Below are 19,347 nucleotides of genomic sequence, written 5' to 3' on the forward strand. Positions count from 1 at the left end.
TCAGGAGGGGTGAAGCTTGGTGGCTTCAGTCCTGCAGGAGATGGGGAGGGGAATGGGGTTGGACAAAGATTGAATTTGGGGGTGGAGGATTATATCCTCTGGATGGTGATGATGACATAAGGGGAAGCAAGAGAAGGACCATATGAAGCAATCATTAGTTCACTGGGGAACCAGCCATAGTGCCCAGACCTGAGATCTCTGCTTCTCTGCAGGGAGTGAGCACTGATGAAGCCGGGGGATTTTCACAAAGACTCCAAAGTGCAGTTTCCTAGAAATTCACTGGGCATTCCACCATATCCTCCTGGGTACCTCTTCCTCGACTCATCTGGCCTCTTTGGTCTTTCGCTGCCCCCTGCCACAGTCTCACACCCATCTCCCAACCCAGATGGCCATCATCCCATGCTCTCGTAATCCAGTGGCCTGCTCTGTTTTTCATGCAGACACCTACCTCAGAATGGAGTTCCACACATTCACCTCTTCTCCTGTCTTTCACTGTGTCCTCTTCTACCCCATGGGACACCCTAACTGCTCCTCCCTGAGTGGCCGATCAGTGTGCATCACACTCCCATACACACTGATCTCCATCCAATGACCAGGGCTCCACCGTGCTCAAAGCCCCACTCCCCTCCATATGCTCAGTGGTCCCTCTCGATGAACAGCGTTTCCTGATGGTGGGCAACTGCAAGATGGTCATCATGGTGGCTCAGAACTTTCTGTGGTTTCTACTGCAGGGACCTTCTCACTAGCCGGTTCCTGGACCTCGGTCCCTTCTATAGGGAATTTTGGGGGCAGCCAGCAGGTTGGGGACTTGTTCCAAGTTGACTTAGTGCCTAGGGGCAGGAGGGCCCTCACTGAGTCTGGAGGAGGGTATGCAGCCCAGGGAACAGGGGCAAGTAAAAGGGCACAGCTCAGTCAATCACATTTGAGAAGCAGCATGGCATACCCGATAGAGCACAGGCCTGGGAGTCAGAAGGTCATGGGTTCTAATCCCCGCTCCACCATTTGCCAGCTATGTGACCTTGGGCAAGTCACTTTAATTCTCTGTGCCTTGATTACCTCATCTGTGAAATGGGGATTGAGACTGTGAGCCCCACACGGTACAAGGACTCTTTCCAACCCAATCTGCTTGTATCTACCTCAGTGCTTAGTACAAAAGAAAGTTGTGGGTTTTAATCCTGACTCTACCACTCGTCTGCTGTGTGACATTGTGCAAGTCACTTCTCTGAGCCTCAGTTACCTCATCTGTAAAATGGGGATTAAGACTGTGAACCCCATGTGGGACATGGACTGTGTCCAACCTGATTTGCTTGTGTCCTTCCGAGCACTTAGTACAGTGACTGGCACATAGCAAATGCTTAACAAATATTAGAGTTATTATTATTATTATTATTATCATTATTATTATTATAGTGCCTGGAACACAGTAATTGCTTAACAAATATTATTATTGTTATCACTATTATTATTATTAATCAATCAATGGTATTCATTGGACACTTACCATGTCCCAAACATTACACTCAGTCCTTGAGAGAGTACCATATGATAGATTAGGTAGACAAGACTCCTCCTTACAAGGAGCTTATGTTTACAGAGAAGACAGACATGAAACAAAATTGCTGATAGGGGAAATAGTAGAGTGTAAGGATATTTACATAAGTGGTGTACTTTTCATTTGCACTTCCTAAGGTGTAGAACACTGTGCTAATATTTGGAAGATTACAGTAGAGTAAATAGACAAGATTTCTCTTACCGACCAGTTTAGAATCTTGTGCAGAGCAGTGTGCTAAGCACTTGGGGGAGTACAGTAGACATAGGAGATACAATCCCTACCCTCAGGGAGCTTACAATTTAGCAGGAGAAACTAATGGGTAATAATAATAAGAAGAAAGATGATGACATTTGTTCAGCACTTCATATGTGCATAGCACTGTTCTAAGCACTGAGGAGTATGGAAGGTGATCAGGTTGTCCCGAGTGGGGCTCACAGTCTCAATCCCAATTTTACAGATGAGAGAACTGAGGCACAGAGAAGTGAAGTAACTTGCCCAAAGTCACACAGCTGACAATTGGCAGATTCAGGATTTGAACCCATGACCTCTGACTCCCAAGCCCGTGTTCTTTCCATTGAGTCACGCTGCTTCTCATAATGATGGCATTTGTTAAGCGCTTACTATGTGGAAAGCACTGTTCTAAGCGCTGGGGAGGTTACAAGGTGATTAGATGGTCCCATGTGGCACGTGGGGCTCACAGTCTTATTCCCCATTTTACAGATGAGGTAACAGAGGCACAGAGAAGTTAAGTGACTTCCCCAAAGTCACACAGCTGACAGGTAGCAGAGTCAGGATTTGAACCCATGACCTCTGAGTCCCAAGCCCCAGCTGTTTCCACTGCGCAACGCTGCTTTTCAGCATAGTGAAAAGAGTTACAGAGACTCTAGAATTAATCCACTGCCCGGTGTCTGGGGTATAATATTTGAACGAGTTTTGCTAGACTCAGGGGTTAAGGGAGATAACTAGAGTCGGGACGCCCCTGGGACAAGGTCCGCCTGAAGTGATGGTATCCCCAGGGGGCAGTAGACCTGGGGCACGAACTGAAGACTGACTCTGATGAGGAGCATGGGGATTGGATACCCGGGTGAATTGCCTGCTCCCTTTATAAACCACATTCTTTTCTCGTAAGCACCTTTGGCCTCGGCCCTTTGGTTCTCTGGAATTAGAGGAAAGGTCCTCTATCTCCATCTTTAGGCCCACACCTTATCTGGAATTTTCCATCCTAAAAGTCATCATGTGGCAGAGTTATCAGTTTTAGACAAGTCTCTGATGGTGGTCTTGACCAGCCAGATTGTAGTTGCAGGAAAAGAGACTGAAGAATCTCACAGAGGGACTCAAGCTTCTCCCAGCCAAGCCGGCTCTACCACAGGACAGGGGAGAGTGGAGGCAGCAAAGCCAAGGCTCTTGGTGATAGTGTCTGTGGTCACCTGGACTGACTGGTCAGGTCAGAAATGATGGGAAGTCAGATGGGGGACTCTCTCTCTCTCTAACACACACACACACACACACACAAACACAAACACACACACCCCTTCCCTTACGCTTAACCCAAACTCTCCCCACCACCACCAACTCCCTCCCTGCCTGTAGGCAGCATCTCTCAGACAGTCATGCTCAAAATCCCCTGGACAACAGACAGGACAGAGTGGCCATTGCAGAAAGCAGCAGAGCAGAGGCCAGGGGCTCCAAGAGTGCCTGGCAAATGAAGCCCTTTCCCTATCACAACCCACCCAGCTGCTCCCTGCTCCTTCCAAGGGAATTTGGTGTTGAAGGGTCCTGGATCTATTGTCAGCACTGCCAGGGGAGAGGTTTTTGGCGCCCTGTGTGAGGGGTGGGCTAGGAAGAGGCGAGAGCAGGATTTGGGCTCCAGGATTAGAATGGAATATTGACAGGACAAAGGGAAGGATGTGATGGGGGGAAATAGAGAAGGGGGTGGGAAAGGTCCCTGGTCCAGAGAAAAGATGGAAATTCCCTTGAGAAATTCATGGTATTGTCTGTGTACCATGCACTATGTGCATGTGTGTGTGTGTGTGTGTGTGTCCATGCCACTGAACAGTGCGTAGACTAACACAGATGGAGCAAAGTGGGTTGGGAAATACTGGAGAGGGTGGTGTTCATGACAGCAGGTAGGGGCAGGGTGTGGAGGGTAAGGGATAGAGCATGGCATGGTGTCAGGAAAAGCTTTTAATCATAGCCCATGGTTCAGAGGCGGTGATAAAGAGGAGATGGAAGAAGGGTAGAACCCATGGAGCATTGTCTATGGTTGTCTTTGGTGTCCGGCTGGGTCTCTGCTGCAGAGAAGGCTGGATCCCTGGGGTGGTAGTCCTGGCTGGTGATGGTGTTTTTGTTTGTTTCTTTGTTTTTCTTTAACGGTACTTGTTAAGCACTTACTATTTGACAGGCAATGTAGTAAGCACTGGGGTAGATTCAAGCTAATCAGGTTGGACACAGTCCATGTCGCACGGGGGATTCACACTTTCAATCTCCATTTTGCAGATGAGTTACTTGAGGTCCAGAGAAGTTAGGTGATGTACCTAATGTCACCCAGTAGGTGCATAATCCGGCTGGAATTAGAACCCAAGTCCTTCTGATTCCCAAGCCTGTGCTCTATCTAGTAGGCCACACTACTTCTCCTGGGCCTCGTGTTCTCTTGGGCCCATGGGTTGTGAGTCTGTGCCTGGGCTCCAATCGCCAGACTTGCTGTCCCTGGAAATGGTGAGAGGGAATGTCTGGGGGCTGGTGTTCTGGCAGGGCAGGGACAGGAATCAGGGGCAGCAGAACAGACGTACCTGTGGCCTAGACTTCCATGGGCAGCTGAGCATCTTCCCAGCTCCGGTCTGCGAGATCGTTTCATGGGAGAGGGAGCAGGGAGAAGGGATTGGAGGGATGGTCAATGACGCAGCGAGTGACCCTCCCTGTATCGTGGTTGCTGTGTAACAGAAAGTCCTTCCACCACCTACCCTGGTGTTGAAGAAGGAGTTATATGGCCATTGACCCTGGTGTTGACAAATGAGGCAGAGAGCAGGATCCCTACCCCTACAGACACACGCAGTAGCTCTGCCCAACATCCCTTTACAAGGGTAACACTAAGCAAAGACTGTGTAGAAATTGGGGTGTAGGTAAGGGTTGCCTGGGGGTGGGCAGCAAGGGTGAAGGACGAGAAGATGGAGGCATTCCCAGAAGATCAACCAGAGCAAGGAGAAGGCAATGGTCAGGCAAGTGAGGGCAAGCTTAGTGTCAGCAAATGGCTCCCACGACTGACCAACCAGTGGCTAGGGATAGCCAGTATATTTCTCAGAGGATTCTCAATCTTCCCAGACCCTCCCTGATGCAAAGTAATGTGTATATGTCTGCAATTGCATGCATATGAGCATGTATGTGCATACATATGTAAAAGTAAACCTGGTAATATGTGTGTGTGCATGCACATATATGCATGTATACACACACATATATAAATATATTTACACATACATACATGTACATACATATATGTTAACTTATACAGATATGCATATGCATGTATTTGTGGTTATGTGCATACATATGCATGTCTGCAAGCATGTAAGCTCATTTAGGGCAGGGAATGTGTCCATTAATTGTGTTGAATTGCTTAGTGGTTAGGGCTTGGGCCTGGGGGTCAAAAGGTCAGGGGTTCTAATCCTGGCTCTTCCACTTGTCTGCTGTGTGACCTTGGGCAAGTCACTTACCTTCTCTGGGCCTCACTTTCTTAATCTGTAAAATGGGGATTGAGACTGGGAACCCCACATGGGGCAGGAACTGTGTCCAAACTTATTTGCTTGTATCCACCCCAGAAGTTAGTACCGTGTCTGGCACATAGTAAGTGCTTAACAAATGCCATTATTATTATTATTAGTAGTAGTAGTAGTACTCTTCCGATTGTGTAGTACAGTGCTCTGCACTCAGCCAAACACTCAATAAATACCACTGATTGACTGATGATATGTTGGCATATGTCTGCGCATTTATGTATGCATATGTGTACATATGTGCATGAGCAGATATGTGTGTGTGTGTATTTGTGCCTATGTATATGCATGTTGTTACTTTCAATCATGACTTTCTCATTGCAGAACCATCTCAGCCATGGGTTCCACAAACCAGACGGGCGACTCAATGTTCATCCTGCTGGGACTTTCCAGTGACCCCGGGCAGCAGCGGATCCTCTTCATGCTCTTCCTGGCTCTATACCTGGCCACTGTCTACAGGAACCTACTCATTGTCCTGGCCATCGGCACTGACTCACACCTCCAATCCCCCATGTACTTTTCCCCTACCAGTCTGTCCCTGGCTGACATCTGCTTCTCCTCCAGCACCGTCCCCAAGATGCTGGCCAACATACAGACCGGCAGCTCAGCCATCTCCTACACTGGCTGTCTGAGCCAGGTGTAGTTTTCATTTCTATTTGGAGATCTGGATTAAGTCCTCCTGGCTGTGGTGGCATATGACCGCTTCATGGCCATCTGCCGGCCCCTGGGCTACACCACAGCCTTGAGCCCCCGGCGCTGTGTCCTCCTGGTGGCCGCCTGCTGGGACATAGCTCAGCTCAATTCCCTATTACACACCATCCTGTTGGTTCGGCTAACCTTCTGTGCTGACCGCACTGTTCCCCCACTTTTTCTGTGATCTGGCCCCACTGCTGCTACTGTCCTGCTCCAGCACTTCCGTCAATGAGCTGGAGCTAATATCTGTGGGCGGGCCCTTGGTTCTACTACCTCTGATGTGTATCCTGGTCTCTTACGCCCAGAAAGTCTCTGCCATCCTGAGAATGTCCTCAGCAGGAAGCATGTGCAAAGCCTTCTCCACCTGTGGTTCCTACCTGGCTGTGGTTTCACTGTTCTACAGGACGTCCACAAGCGAGTACATGTGCCCCTTGCCCCCCGGCTCCGCTGATGAAAGCAGCCTAGCTGCAGTGTCGTACGCAGTTGTGACTCCCCTGCTCAACCCCTTCTTCTACAGCCGGCGCCACCACGACCTTCAACAGGCCCTGCACAGATTTCTCTGCAGGAAGAAATCCTCCAATCTGTAACAATGATTTCAGACCCCTGATTGCAATAATTTTCATATTTGTTAAACATCTACTCTGTGCCACGCACCATGTTAATCACTGGAGTAGATACAATACAATTGGACCTGACACAGACTTCGTCCCACAGTCTAAGGGGAAGGGTCACCAGCTATTTAATTCCCACTTTACAGATGAAGATACTGAGACATAAAGTTTAGTGACTTGTCCAAGGCTTGTAGTAGCCCACTCCCAGACCCCTACTCCTCCCAGAGACTCTGTGGTCCTTCCCGATGAACAGGGCTTCTTGGAAATGGGCATTTGCCGACCCGTTGTCACTTTCCAGCTAATTCAGGAAATGGTGCTTAGTGTTTTCCTGGTGTCTTCTACAGGGTTCATGCTGGCCAGTTCCTGATCATGGCCCGGACCTTGGGCCCTTCCACAGTGACTCGGGACAGGAGGACCCACAGTGAGTATGGAGGAGAGGTCTCAGTCCAAGGAGAAGGGCCAAAGAGAAGAGCACATTTCAAACAGTTAATTAATCAGTGGTTTTCACTGAGCGCTTACTGTATCAATGTATTAAGAGCATGGAAGAGTACAATGTAATAAATTTGGTTGACATGACACCTGCCCATAAAGAGTTTATGGTGTACAGAGCAGGGGACAAACATTAAAATAAATTATGGGTAGGGGCAACGGTAGATGTTATGGCTATTTACATGTGTTGTATTTTTTGATTAAGCACTCACTACATGCGGCGCAGTGTTCTAGCATTTGGAAGATTAAAATAGTGTACTTAGACAAGATTTCTGCTCTGGAGAAGCCTGGAGAACCAGAATGGCCAAGTAGAAAGAGACAGGGGTGGGGGTAAGAGGACCTGGCTTCTAAACCTAGCTGTTGTTCTAATAAAAGACCAATAGAGGTAGTAAGCACCATCATTGCCCTCGAGGAGCTCACAAACTAGCAGGAGAGACAGACAATGAAATAAATTACAGGTAGCCAGAAGATGGGATTGGGAAAACAGAGACCCTAGAGTAACTCCACTGCTTGGATACTAGGGCCCAAGAACTGAGGCAGTTTCACTAGACTCAGGGGTAAAGAGAGATAGCTAGATTGGGGGAGCTCCCAAGACAAGAATTCCCCAAAGCGATGGTCTCCCCAGAGAGTAGAGCCCAGGGTATGAACTCAGGACTGGCCCTAATGAGGAACACTGGGGATTAGATTGCCAGGTGCAGTGCCAGTCTCCTTCACACACCACTTCCTCCTCTCATAAGTACCTTATCCCTCGGCCCCTTGGAATTCTGGAATGAGAGGAGAGGCTTCTCTATCCCCCATCTCCATACTTAGACCCATGCCTTCTCTGGAACTTTCCATTCCTAAAAGCATGAGGCAGCAGAGAGTAGAGGAAGCGGGTTTAAACAGGTCATTCTCTCTCTCTCTCTCTCTCTATCTCTAGCTCACTCATACACCCACACACACCCACACACACAGAACACACACATCTCTTCCTCTAACCAACCTTCTCCTCATCACCTCTAACTGCCTCTCTCCTTGTGGGCAGCATCTCCCTGGCAGTCAGGCTTAAATCCTACCAGACAGCAGACAGGGCACTGTGGCCAATTCGGTGAGCAGCAGAGCAGAATCCAGGGGCTCCAGGTTTGCCTTGCAAGGAAGCCCCTTTCCTCTGGCAGCTCCCACCCTATTGCTCCCCCGAGGGAGTTTGGGGTTGAAGGACTCTAGACCTGTTAACAGAGCTGGCAGCGAACAGGCTCAACAGAGACCTGAGTGAGCGACATGTTAGGGAGAAGCCATAGCAGGATTTGTACTCCAGGACCAGAATAGAGCATTGTCAGGACAATGAGAAGCAGGTGAGAAGTGTCTGTGGGCCAGAGCAAAAAAGGGAATATGTTTTTGAGGTGTATGTTTTTGTTTGTATGATTGTGTGTGTGCATGTGACTGAATAGTGTGCAGACTAAAACATAAGGAGCAGTGCTGATAGAAAAATAGCAGGGAGGTTGGGGGGAGATGGTCAATAGAGAGGTGCAGAAGGGATGGGCCAGGGCATGGAGGGTACGGTAGAGAGGGTGGTGTGGATGACAGATAAATATTTCAATCCCATCCCTCAGTTTGGAAGTTGTGGGGAAGAGGAGAAGGAAATGTGGGCAGAACCCACCTGAGCAATGTCTATGAACGCCTATGATTCCAAGCAGGGTCTCTTCTACTTAAGCAGCAGCCCTTACCTTACTCTGTTGGAAAGGAGCCAGGTGGCTGAGGTGGTAGTCCTGGGGGGAAACGGTGTTCTGTTAGGTCCATCAGTTGTGGATCTGAGATTGGGTTAAAATCGCTGGACATGCTGTCGCTAGAAATGGGAAGTGGGTGGCTGGGGCCTGGGGTCCTGGCAGAGCAGGGACAGGAGTGGGGTCAGTGGAAGAGAAGTGCTGGTGGCCTAGACTGAGTGTCTTCCCAGCCCTGGTTCATGGTGGGTGCCTGAGAGATGGAGCAGAGACAGGGGATTTGAGGGATTTGTAACAGGAAGTCCTTCTCTCATTGACCCTGGTGTTGGAGAGGAGGAATTTGGCAGACATTTACCCTTCTTTCACAGACACACTCAGCATCTCTCCACCCCCACCCCCCCTCCCACCAAAACAAGGGTAAAACTAAGTAAAGATCGCATTGAATGGGGCTGCAGATAAGGGCTGGCTAAGGGTGGGCAGCAGGAGAAAGAGGGAGAGGAGGGAGGCATTACCAGCAGATCAGCAGTGGGGAGGCTAGAGGAAGGGGAATGTGTTGGACAGGCAAGTGAGGGCAGGATTAGTGCCAGGAAATGGCTTCCATGACTCCAACCTACCACTGGCTAGGGAAAGCCTGTGAGTCAGTCAGAGGGTTTTCTATCTGCCGAGATCCTCCCTCATGCAGGTGTATGTGTATATGTATGCAGTTGCATGCATATAAGTTAATGTTATTTATTAAAAAATATTTATTTGTTCATTCATATGAATATAAGGCATGCATTGGTGTGTGTGTATATGTGCGTGTAGATATGTGTGCATGCAAAAATATGTAATTATATATGTGTGCATAGTTGTGTAAGTGTGCAAGCTTATGCATGTATATGTCTTCACATTCATATGTGCATGTGTGTACATGTGTATGCATATATGCCGATACATATGTTTTTCTGAGAGGGCATGTGTACATATGTATTTGCCTATGGAGGTACATGTAGTTGTTTTGAACGCTGACTTTCTCATTGCAGAACCGTCACAGCCTTGGACTCTGCAAACCAGACAGGCAACTCGGTGTTCGTCCTGTTGGGTCTCTCCAGTGACTCTGGGCAGCAGCGGCTCCTCTTTGTGCTCTTCCTGGCTATGTACCTGATCACCGTTGAGGGGAACCTGCTCATCATACTGGCCAAGCAGACAGACTCCCGCCTACACTCCCCCATGTACTTCTTCCTCGCCAACCTGTCCCTGGTCGACGTCTGCTTCTCCTCCACTACCATCCCCAAGATGCTGGCCGAAATGCATACCGGCAGCCACACCATCTCCTACGCCAGCTGTCTGAGCCAAATGTACTTTTCATTTCTATTTGAAGGCCTGGACGACATCCTCCTGGCTGTGATGGCCTATGACTGCTTCATGACCATCTGTCGACCCCTGGGCTATTTCACAGCCATGAGCCCCCGGTGCTGTGTCTTGCTGGTGGTTGTCGGCTGGGTCACCGCTCAGTTCAATTCCCTGTTACACACCATTCTGTTGGCTCAGTTACCCTTCTGTGCTGAACACACCATCCCCCACTTCTTCTGCGATTTGGCTTCGCTGCTGCCACTGTCCTGCTCTGACACCTCCATCAGTGAGATGATGTTAATGTCTGTGAGTAGGGCGGTGATTTTAATTCCTCTGACGTGCATCCTGGGCTCTTATGCCCACATAATCTCTGCCATCCTGAGAATGCCTTCAGCGAGAAGCAAGCACAAAGTCTTCTCCACCTGTGGTTCCCACCTGGCTGTGGTCTCACTGTTCTATGGGACAGTCACTGGCGTGTACATCTGCCCCTCTCCCCCCGGCTCCTCTGATGTAAACAGCGTAGCTGCAGGGTCCTATGCAGTGGTGACCCCTCTGTTGAACCCCTTTATCTACAGCCTGCGCAACCACGACCTTCATCAGGCCCTGCACACATTCTTCTGCAAGAGGACTCCCTCTATTATGCAACAGTGATTCTAGACCTCTAATTGTAATAATTGTCATATTTGGTAACTACTTACTCTATGCCAAGCACGATCTAAGTCCTGGGGTAGATTCTATATAATCAGACCGGGCACACACCCTATCCCACAGTGTAAAGAGGAAGAATTCCAACTATTTAATCCTCACTTTACCGGTGAAAAGACTGAGATATAAAGGAATTGAATGACTTGTCCAGGTTCACAGATAAGGCAAGTCCCACAGCAAGAATTGGAACCCAAGCCTTCTTACTCTCAGTCCTGTGCTCATTCCACTCCGCTATTCTGCTTCTATGCTCTACTGGAGCCAAAGCCAGACCTCCGGGAATTTGGCTCAGATTTTCCAAACTCTACGGAGCTTGAACCACCTGCCCAGAATCTCATTTCCCAGCCAGTTCCTACCCTTTCCCTTCCACATTTAGGAAACCAATTGATTGTCGCTCCAGGCCAGCAGGAAATGGGGCAGAGGGTGGGGCAGGGCCAAGGGTGAACTCAGGGGTTGAAGATCATATCCTCTGTACCATGATGATAAGGTAAGGAACAGCTAGAATTGGACCATATGTAGCAATCATGAGTTACTTGGGGTACCAGCTCAGTTTTTGGACCCAACTTCCCTGCTTCTTCACAGAGATTGAACACCTAGGAGGCCAATAGACTTTCCAAAATAATCTGAAGTATACGATTTCTTGGGAATTCACTGGGTATTCAGCCATATCCTCACACTTCAGAGTCTCTCCTTCTCAACCCATTCTGCCTCTGTTCCTCCATTGTCTGCTTCCCTAGTCTCGGACCATATCCCCATTCCACTGCACTTCCCTCTGTACATCTGATGGTCCCGTGGTCCCCTATGTCTCTCATGCAGACCCCTGCCTCAGATTGGAGCTCCCCACATCCACCCCTTCCTTATTCCCTCATTGTGTCCTCTTTCTACTCTCAACTCTCTGGGCCCAGCCCTTGACCTTCCATTGTCTAATTGGAAACTTTGTGGCCTCTTTGGACTCTTAACTGCTCCCTTTCCTTCCCACCTGTGGCAGGTGCTAACAGGTACAAAGGATGGGGGTTTTGGGCCTGTTTTTTTCTGGCACCTCCTATTGGCTGCCTTAGGCCAAGCCACCATCCCCTTGCCCCTGGTCATCTAACTGTTTCTCCCTGGGTGTCCAATCAGCGTGTCCAAGGCTCTGGCGACTAAGCTCACTCCAGGGGCTGAGAGACTTACACATTCTCAGAGCCCCAATCCCCCCAGAGGTTTGGTGGCCCATCCCGGAGAGCAACGTTTCCTGGGCACAGGCAGTTGCTGACTGTTCATCACTTTCCGGCTCGGTCAGGAAATGGTGCACAGACATTTCCCTGGATCATTCTGCAAAGGGTCACCCCGGCTAGTTACTACCCTTTCCCCAGACCTCAGGCCCTTCCAAAGGGAGGTTTTGGAGGCAGTTAGCATGACTCTCCCCGGCCTCTGCTGCTGATTGACTTAGCGACTGGGGACAGGAGGACCCACAGTGAATGTGGAGGAGAGATCCAGATCAGGGAGCAGGGAATACGGAATTGGGACAGCGGAGTCAGAAGGACCTGGGTTCTAATTTGACTCCTCACCCTGTCTGCTGTGTGACCTGGGTAAGTCACGTAACTTCTCTGAGCCTTAGTTACTTCATCTACTGTGAGCCTTATGTTGCACAGGGACTGTGTCCAACCTGGGTCACTTGTGTCTACCCCAGTGCTTAGGATAGTGCTTGGCACATAGTAAGCACTTAACAAATACAATAAAAATACATCAATAGTTTTTATCATCATCATCATCATCAATCGCATTTATTGAGCGCTTACTATGTGCAGAGCACTGTACTAAGCGCTTGGGAAGTACAAATTGGCAACAAATAGAGACAGTCCCTACCCGACAGTGGGCTCACAATCTAAAAGGGGGAGACAGAGAACAAAACCAAGCATACTAACATAATAAAATAAATAGAATAGATATGTACAAATAGAATAAATAAATAAATAGAGTAAAAAATATGTACAAACTTATATACATATATACAGGTGCTGTGGGGAAGGGAAGGAGATAAGATGGGGGGGATGGAGAGGGGGACGAGGGGGAGAGGAAGGAAGGGGCTCAGTCTGGGAAGAATTCCTGGAGGAGGTGAGCTCTCAGCAGGGCCTTGAAGAGAGGAAGAGAGCTAGCTTGGCGGATGGGCAGAGGGAGGGCATTCCAGGCCCGGGGGATGACGTGGGCCGGGGGTCGATGGCGGGACAGGCGAGAACGAGGTACGGTGAGGAGATTAGCGACGGAGAAGCGGAGGGTGCGGGCTGGGCTGTAGAAGGAGAGAAGGGAGCTGAGGTAGGAGGGGGCGAGGTGATGGAGAGCCTTGAAGCCCAGGGTGAGGAGTTTCTGCCTGCTGCGCAGATTGATTGGTAGCCATTGGAGATTTTTGAGGAGGGGAGTAACATGCCCAGAGCGTTTCTGGACAAAGACAATTCGGGCAGCCGCATGAAGTACGGATTGAAGTGGGGAGAGACACGAGGATGGGAGATCAGTGACTGTCACCACTGCTGGATTTTTATCTTGTCGAGGGCAGGATCGCATCTGCTAACTCTAGCCTCCCAAGTGCTTTGACTGAAGGTGAGGTAGACAGTAGGAGAGAGGGAGGAAAGGAGAGCAGCTTTTTCAGTAGATCAGAAGTTTGGGAAGTGAGAAAATGGGTGGGGAGTGGGCAGGCTAGTGAGTGCAGGCTCAGGGCTGGGGCAAGGTTTCCATGACTCCAATCAACCAGTGACTAGGGATAGTCTAGGAGCCCAGACCCTCCTTTATGAGGCTATATATGTACGTGTATGCATTTGCATGCCTATGAGCACATACACATATGTACAGGTAAACGTATGCACCTGAAGGAGGCAGGCTTGGGGAGGCAGTGTGGTATAGTGGAAGAGCTGCGGACTCGGAAGTTAGAGGTCCTGGGTTCTAGCGCCAGCTGTGACACTCAAGCTCAAGCCACTTAAACTCACCATGCCTCAGTTTCCCCAGCTGTAAATTGGTGATACTAATACCTTCACCCTCTCTCTCGGGGTGTTAGGGGGTGGTAAATAAAAATAACTAATGTAAGGCTCTTTGGTAATAAAAGCACTGAAAAAAACACAGATATGTGTATGTGTGTCGTGTGTGTGTGTGTGCGTGCGTGTGTACATGTGGGCATGTATACATATATATCTATACATGTATTTGTGTATATGTTCAAGCAAGTATATGTATGCAAGCGTATGCATGTATGTGTCTGTGCATTTATGTATGTATCTGTGTATGTGTGCAAGCATATCTGTGCAGGCATACATACGTGTGTACAAATGTATGACTATGTATTTGTGTGCCTATGTATGTTTATGTTGCTGCTTTCAATTGTGAGTGTCTGACTGCAGAACTACCCCAGCCACGGGCACAGAGAACCAGACGGAGGCCTCGGGTTTCATCCTCCTGGGCCTGTCCAGCGATCCCGAGCAGCAGCAGCTATTCTTGGTACTCTTCCTGACTCTGTACCTAGCACCGTGGCGGGAACCTGCTCATTGTCCTGGCCATAAGTACCAACTCACACCTCCACTCCCCCATGTACCTCTTCCTAACCAACCTGTCCGTGGTCGACGTCTGCTTCTCCTCCACCACCGTCCCCAAGATGCTGGCCAACATGCACACCGGCAGCCCAGCCATCTCCTACGTCGGCTGTCTGAGCCAGTTATAATTTTTTCTTATTTTTTCGGATCTGGACAATTTGCTCCTGACTGTGATGGCTTATAACTGCTTCATGGCCATCTGCCGGCCCCTGGACTATGCCATGACCATGGGCCCCCGGCGCTGTGTCCTGCTGGTGGCCACCTGTTGGGTCATTACTAATCTCACCTCCCTGTTACACACCATCCTGGTGACAAAACTTTCCTTCTGTGCTGACCGCACCGTTCCCCACTTCTTCTGCGACCTGGCCCCGTTACTGCAGCTATCCTGCTCGGACACCTCCGTCAACAAGCTGGTGGTCCTGATCGTGGGGGGCTCATCCATTGCAGTGTCCTTCACCCTTATCTTGGTCTCCTACACCCGCAATGTCATTGCCATCTTCAGGGTGCCCTCGGCCAGAGGAAGATTCAAAGCCTTCTCCACCTGTGGCTCCCACGTGGCTGTGGTCTTTCTGTTCTAACACCATCATTGCTGTCTACTTCTTGTCCTCATCTACGCAGTCTCCCTGGAAGAACTCAGTGGCGGCGGTGCTGCATTCAGTTGTGACACCCCCCCGCCCTGCTCAACCCCTTCATCTACAGTCTGCGAAACCGTGACCTGCACTGGGCCTTGTGCGGGGTTCTATGAAACTGGGACTTTCTCCCAGCCCTATAGAACAGGGACTTACATGGAGTCTTACATAACTAAGACCGTGGAGCCTGGACGTGTCTGGGACATATGGAACCTTAACTGGCATCTGGACCTGCACTGGGCCCTCTGGAACCAGGGGTCCTATAGAGATGAGAGTCCATTGGATCCCACAGAACCAGGTCTTGAACCGGGTCCTGGACTGGACCTTATGGAACCGGGGATTGTACCAGGTTCCACTGAACCTGACTCTGCCCTGTGTGTGTCCTGCGTGGGTCCATGTGGGATTGCCCACCAGAAAATGGGCTTCTCTCAGCTAAATTATCTCCTTGACCCCCTCCAACTGGTCTCCGGCCCCCTTCATTCCACCTAACCTGCCTTCTAAAGGTCACCAGTTAACTCTTTCATGCCAAATCCAAAAGCCTCTATAGCATCTTAATCCTCCTAGACCTCTCAGCAGCCTTCAACATTGTCAGTCATCTCCTTCTCCTTTAAACATTATCTAACCTTGGCTTCACTGACACTGTCCTCTCCTGGTTCTCCTCCTAGTTCTCTGAATGCTCATTCTCAGTCTCTTCTTAAGTCTTCTCCTTTGTCTCTCATCCCCTAACTGTGGGAGTTCCTCAAAGTTTAGTTCTGGGTTCCCTTCTATTCTCCACCTACACCACTCAGTTGGAGAACACATTCACTCCCATGGCTTCAACTAGAATCTCTGCGCAAATGATGTCCAAATTTCCATCTCCAGCCCTGATCTCTCCTTTTCTGCGGTCTCAAATTTCTTCCTTGTATTTCTTTCAGGACATCTCTAGTTAGATGTCCTGCTGACACCTCATACTTAACATGTCCAAAACAAACAGCCTCATCTTCCCACCCAAACCCTGACCTCCCCGTTACTTTCCCATAACTGTAGACAACTCCACCATCCTTCCTGTCTCACAAGTCCATAACCTTTGCATTGTCCTCTACTCATCGCTCTCATTCAACCCATATATTCAATCTGTCACCAACTCTTGTTTGTTCAACCTTCACAACATCACTAAAATCCATCTTTTCCTCCATCCAAACTACCCCCACATTAATCCTATCCTATCGCTCCCTTGATTACTGCATCAGCCTCCTTGCTGACCTCCCATACTCCTGTCCCTCCCTGCTCCCGTCCATACTTGACTCCGCTGTCCAGATCATTCTTCTACAAAACCGTTCAGGCCAGTTTCCACACATCTCAGGATCCTCCAGTGGCTGTCCATCCATCTGTACATCAAACAGGAACTCTTCACCATTGGTCTTTAAGTATGCAATCACCTTAGCCCCCTCCTACCTCACCTCGCTCCTCTCCTATTATAACCCAGCCCACACACGTCTCTCCTGTAATGTCAACCTAGTGACTGAACTTGAATCTCATCTATCTCAGCACCAACCCCTTGTCTGTGTCCTGTCTCAGTCCCGGAACTCCCTTTTCCTTCATATCTGACAGATGATGACTTTCCCACCTTCAAAGCCTTATTAAAAGCACATCTCCTCCAAGAGGCCTTCCCCAACTAAGCCCTCATTTCCTCTTCTCCCACTTCCTTCTGCATCACCCTTGCATGTAGACGTACATCCTTTATTCATCCTACCCTTAATATAGCCATAATTTAATTACTCGTATTATGATCTGTCTCCCCATACATACTGTAAGCTCCTTGTGGGCAGGGAACATTCATTCATTCAATCGTATTTATTGAGCCCCTACTGTGTGCAGAGCACTGTACTAAGCACTTGGGAAGTACAATTTGGCAACATATAGAGACGGTCCCTACCCAACAATGGGCTCACAGTCTAGAAGGGGAAGACAGACAACAAAACAAAACATGTGGACAGGTGTCAAGTCATTAGAACAAATAGAATTAAAGCTAAATGCACATCTTTAACAAAATAAATAGAATGATAAATATGTACTAGTAAAATAAATAGAGTAATAAATCTGTACAAACATATACACAGGTGATGTGGGGCCAAGAGCTGGCCCAGGCCACCACAGAGGACAGCCTCCAGGGCTCCTCACCCACCTGAGAGAGCCCAGAGCACCTGGGATTCTTGTCACTCCATTGGAACCGCTCTCCCTGCTGGCACCAGCCCCATCTCCTGCCTAGTTTCCTAGGAGTCCAAGGAGGAGGAGGCTCTGGAGAAAATGGAGACAGAACTTTCCATGAAGTTCCAGAGGAGGAAGGAACTAGCATAGGGACTGGGGACAAAAGTGCATTTTCCTCCAAAACCAAAGCATGCGTGGATGAACCCCGGGCTGATCTCTGTGGCAAGGTAGGGGGGATTCCCTTACCTTTCCTGAGGCTGCTACAACCACCACCATCAGGCTAAGGGTGAAGGGGACACAGTCTCACTTGGTTTCCCCTGATGGATCCAAAGATAGAAAGGCTGCTCCAGCAAGAGCAGGGTGGTGGCCTGGCCCTTGAGATGTCTACCTGGAATCTGGAGGAGAGAAATACTCTTCCCTCTCCTCAAAGCAGGAAAGTGGAGTAAACTAAAGCAACTCCACAGGAGGAGCCATACTGCCTGAGATCCATCTCCCCATTCACTTCTGGGCTTCCTCTTCAGACCCTGGACCTTCTGACCCTGGCTCCGGGACAGAACGAGGAGACGAAATGAGGAGCCTCATGCTTTATTTATTTTTATTTTAAAAACTAACAAAAAGTAAATCCCCCTGGGCCAGTAGCAGTCTGAGGCACAGGTGAGCCCAGACTGGGGATCTACATCTACTGCCTGGCCCAGCGTGGTCGCGTGAGGTGGATAGGCACTCGGCTGGTCTCAGATAACATCATATGACTGGCAGGGGGAGGCGGTGCCATGTTTGATCGCAGTTAAACCCCTACATCTCAGGATTGGTAGAATCGCTAGATCACCCGGACAAATTTGCTTGTGCAAACTGCATCTCCATCACAGACCCGGGAGATGAAGAGAGACTAGAGGTCGATGGTCAGGAGTTTCTGCTCAATACAGTTAAAACACAAGTGGTAGAGTCTGTCACTCCAGGGCAAACATGACTATACAAAGTGGTCACACCTCCCTCCCTCCCACTCTTTCCTGGCCCCCTATTCTGCCTTAGGCATATCTTTATGCCAACTGTTGCCTCCAGTGAACTAAGCTCCCTGAGAGCAGGGCTAAATCTTTATTTTCCTGTATGTCTCCCAAGCACCTAATTCGACAGTCTGTGCCACTCGGCTTCTTGGGACCTCCTGCTAGCGGAACAACAACGAAGAAGATGATGTTGTGAGCCCAGCTGGACCTCATGCCACCCGTGTATAGGTCCTCATAAATGGCCATATTTGAAGGCTCACCTCCTCCAGGAAGCCTTCCCAAACTAAGTCACCCTTTTCCTCAACTCTCCCTCCCCTCCTTATTGTCCCAACTCGCTCCCTTTGCTCTACCCCTTCTCCCCAGCCCCACAGAACGTGTGTATATATGTACATATCTATAATTCTATTTACTTATATTAATGCCTGTTGACTCATTTTGATGTGTATGCATCTGTAATTCTATTTATTTATATTGATGCTATTGATATCTGTTTGCTTGTTCTGAAGTTGGTCACCACCCTTCTAGAATATGAGCCTGTTGTGGGCAGGGATTGTCTCTCTTTGTTGCTGACTTCTACTTTCCAAGCACTTAGTACAGGGATATGAACACGGTAAGTGCTCAGTAAATACGATGAATGAATGAATGAACGAATGAAAGCTAAATAAATCAGTCTTGAATTTCACTGTGGATAAGCAGATCATCCATTTAGCAATCTGACAGTCCACTCACCTGAAACACCTGGGTGCCAGTCAAATACTGGCTACATTGGAATGGGGCCCTGAGGGTTTGTGGGACACCGGCCCCTTGATTTCCAGCTAGGCCAGTCCATTCCTGGCCTTTCCACTCACCACCAGGAGAGATACACCCTGCCATCTCTCTTGGGCCTCAGTCAGTCAGTAAGATCAATAGTATTTATTGAGCACTATAGCAATCACTTGGAAGAGTGCAACAGATCTGGCAAACACACCCTCTTCCCATAAGGAACTTAGAGTCTAGGCATTACTTTTTCATTTTTAATTCCCCTTAGATAAACATTCCGGCCAGGTTTCTCCACTCCTCTAGAAACTCCAGTGGTTGCCCATTCACCTCCACATCAAAGAATCGTCATTGGCTTTAAAGCACCAAATCAC

The 19,347-nt window shown here is 49.0% G+C and overlaps 1 protein-coding gene and 1 pseudogene across 1 annotated transcript; both read left to right on the forward strand.

Annotated features, from left to right (window-relative positions):
- Positions 1-6,028: 6,028 nt before the first annotated feature.
- Positions 6,029-10,795, forward strand: LOC119921689 (olfactory receptor 1361-like). The gene is made up of 3 exons (XM_038741768.1): positions 6,029-6,144; positions 6,233-6,598; positions 9,835-10,795. Exons 1-3 carry the CDS (start codon positions 6,029-6,031, stop codon positions 10,793-10,795), a joined length of 1,443 nt encoding a protein of 480 aa, XP_038597696.1.
- Positions 10,796-11,370: 575 nt separating this feature from the next.
- On the forward strand, positions 11,371-15,145 carry LOC119921690 (annotated as a pseudogene).
- Positions 15,146-19,347: the final 4,202 nt, after the last annotated feature.

This window comes from Tachyglossus aculeatus, assembly GCF_015852505.1.
Source record: "Tachyglossus aculeatus isolate mTacAcu1 chromosome 12 unlocalized genomic scaffold, mTacAcu1.pri SUPER_6_unloc_4, whole genome shotgun sequence".
In the NCBI taxonomy this organism is placed as follows: Eukaryota; Metazoa; Chordata; class Mammalia; order Monotremata; family Tachyglossidae; genus Tachyglossus; species Tachyglossus aculeatus.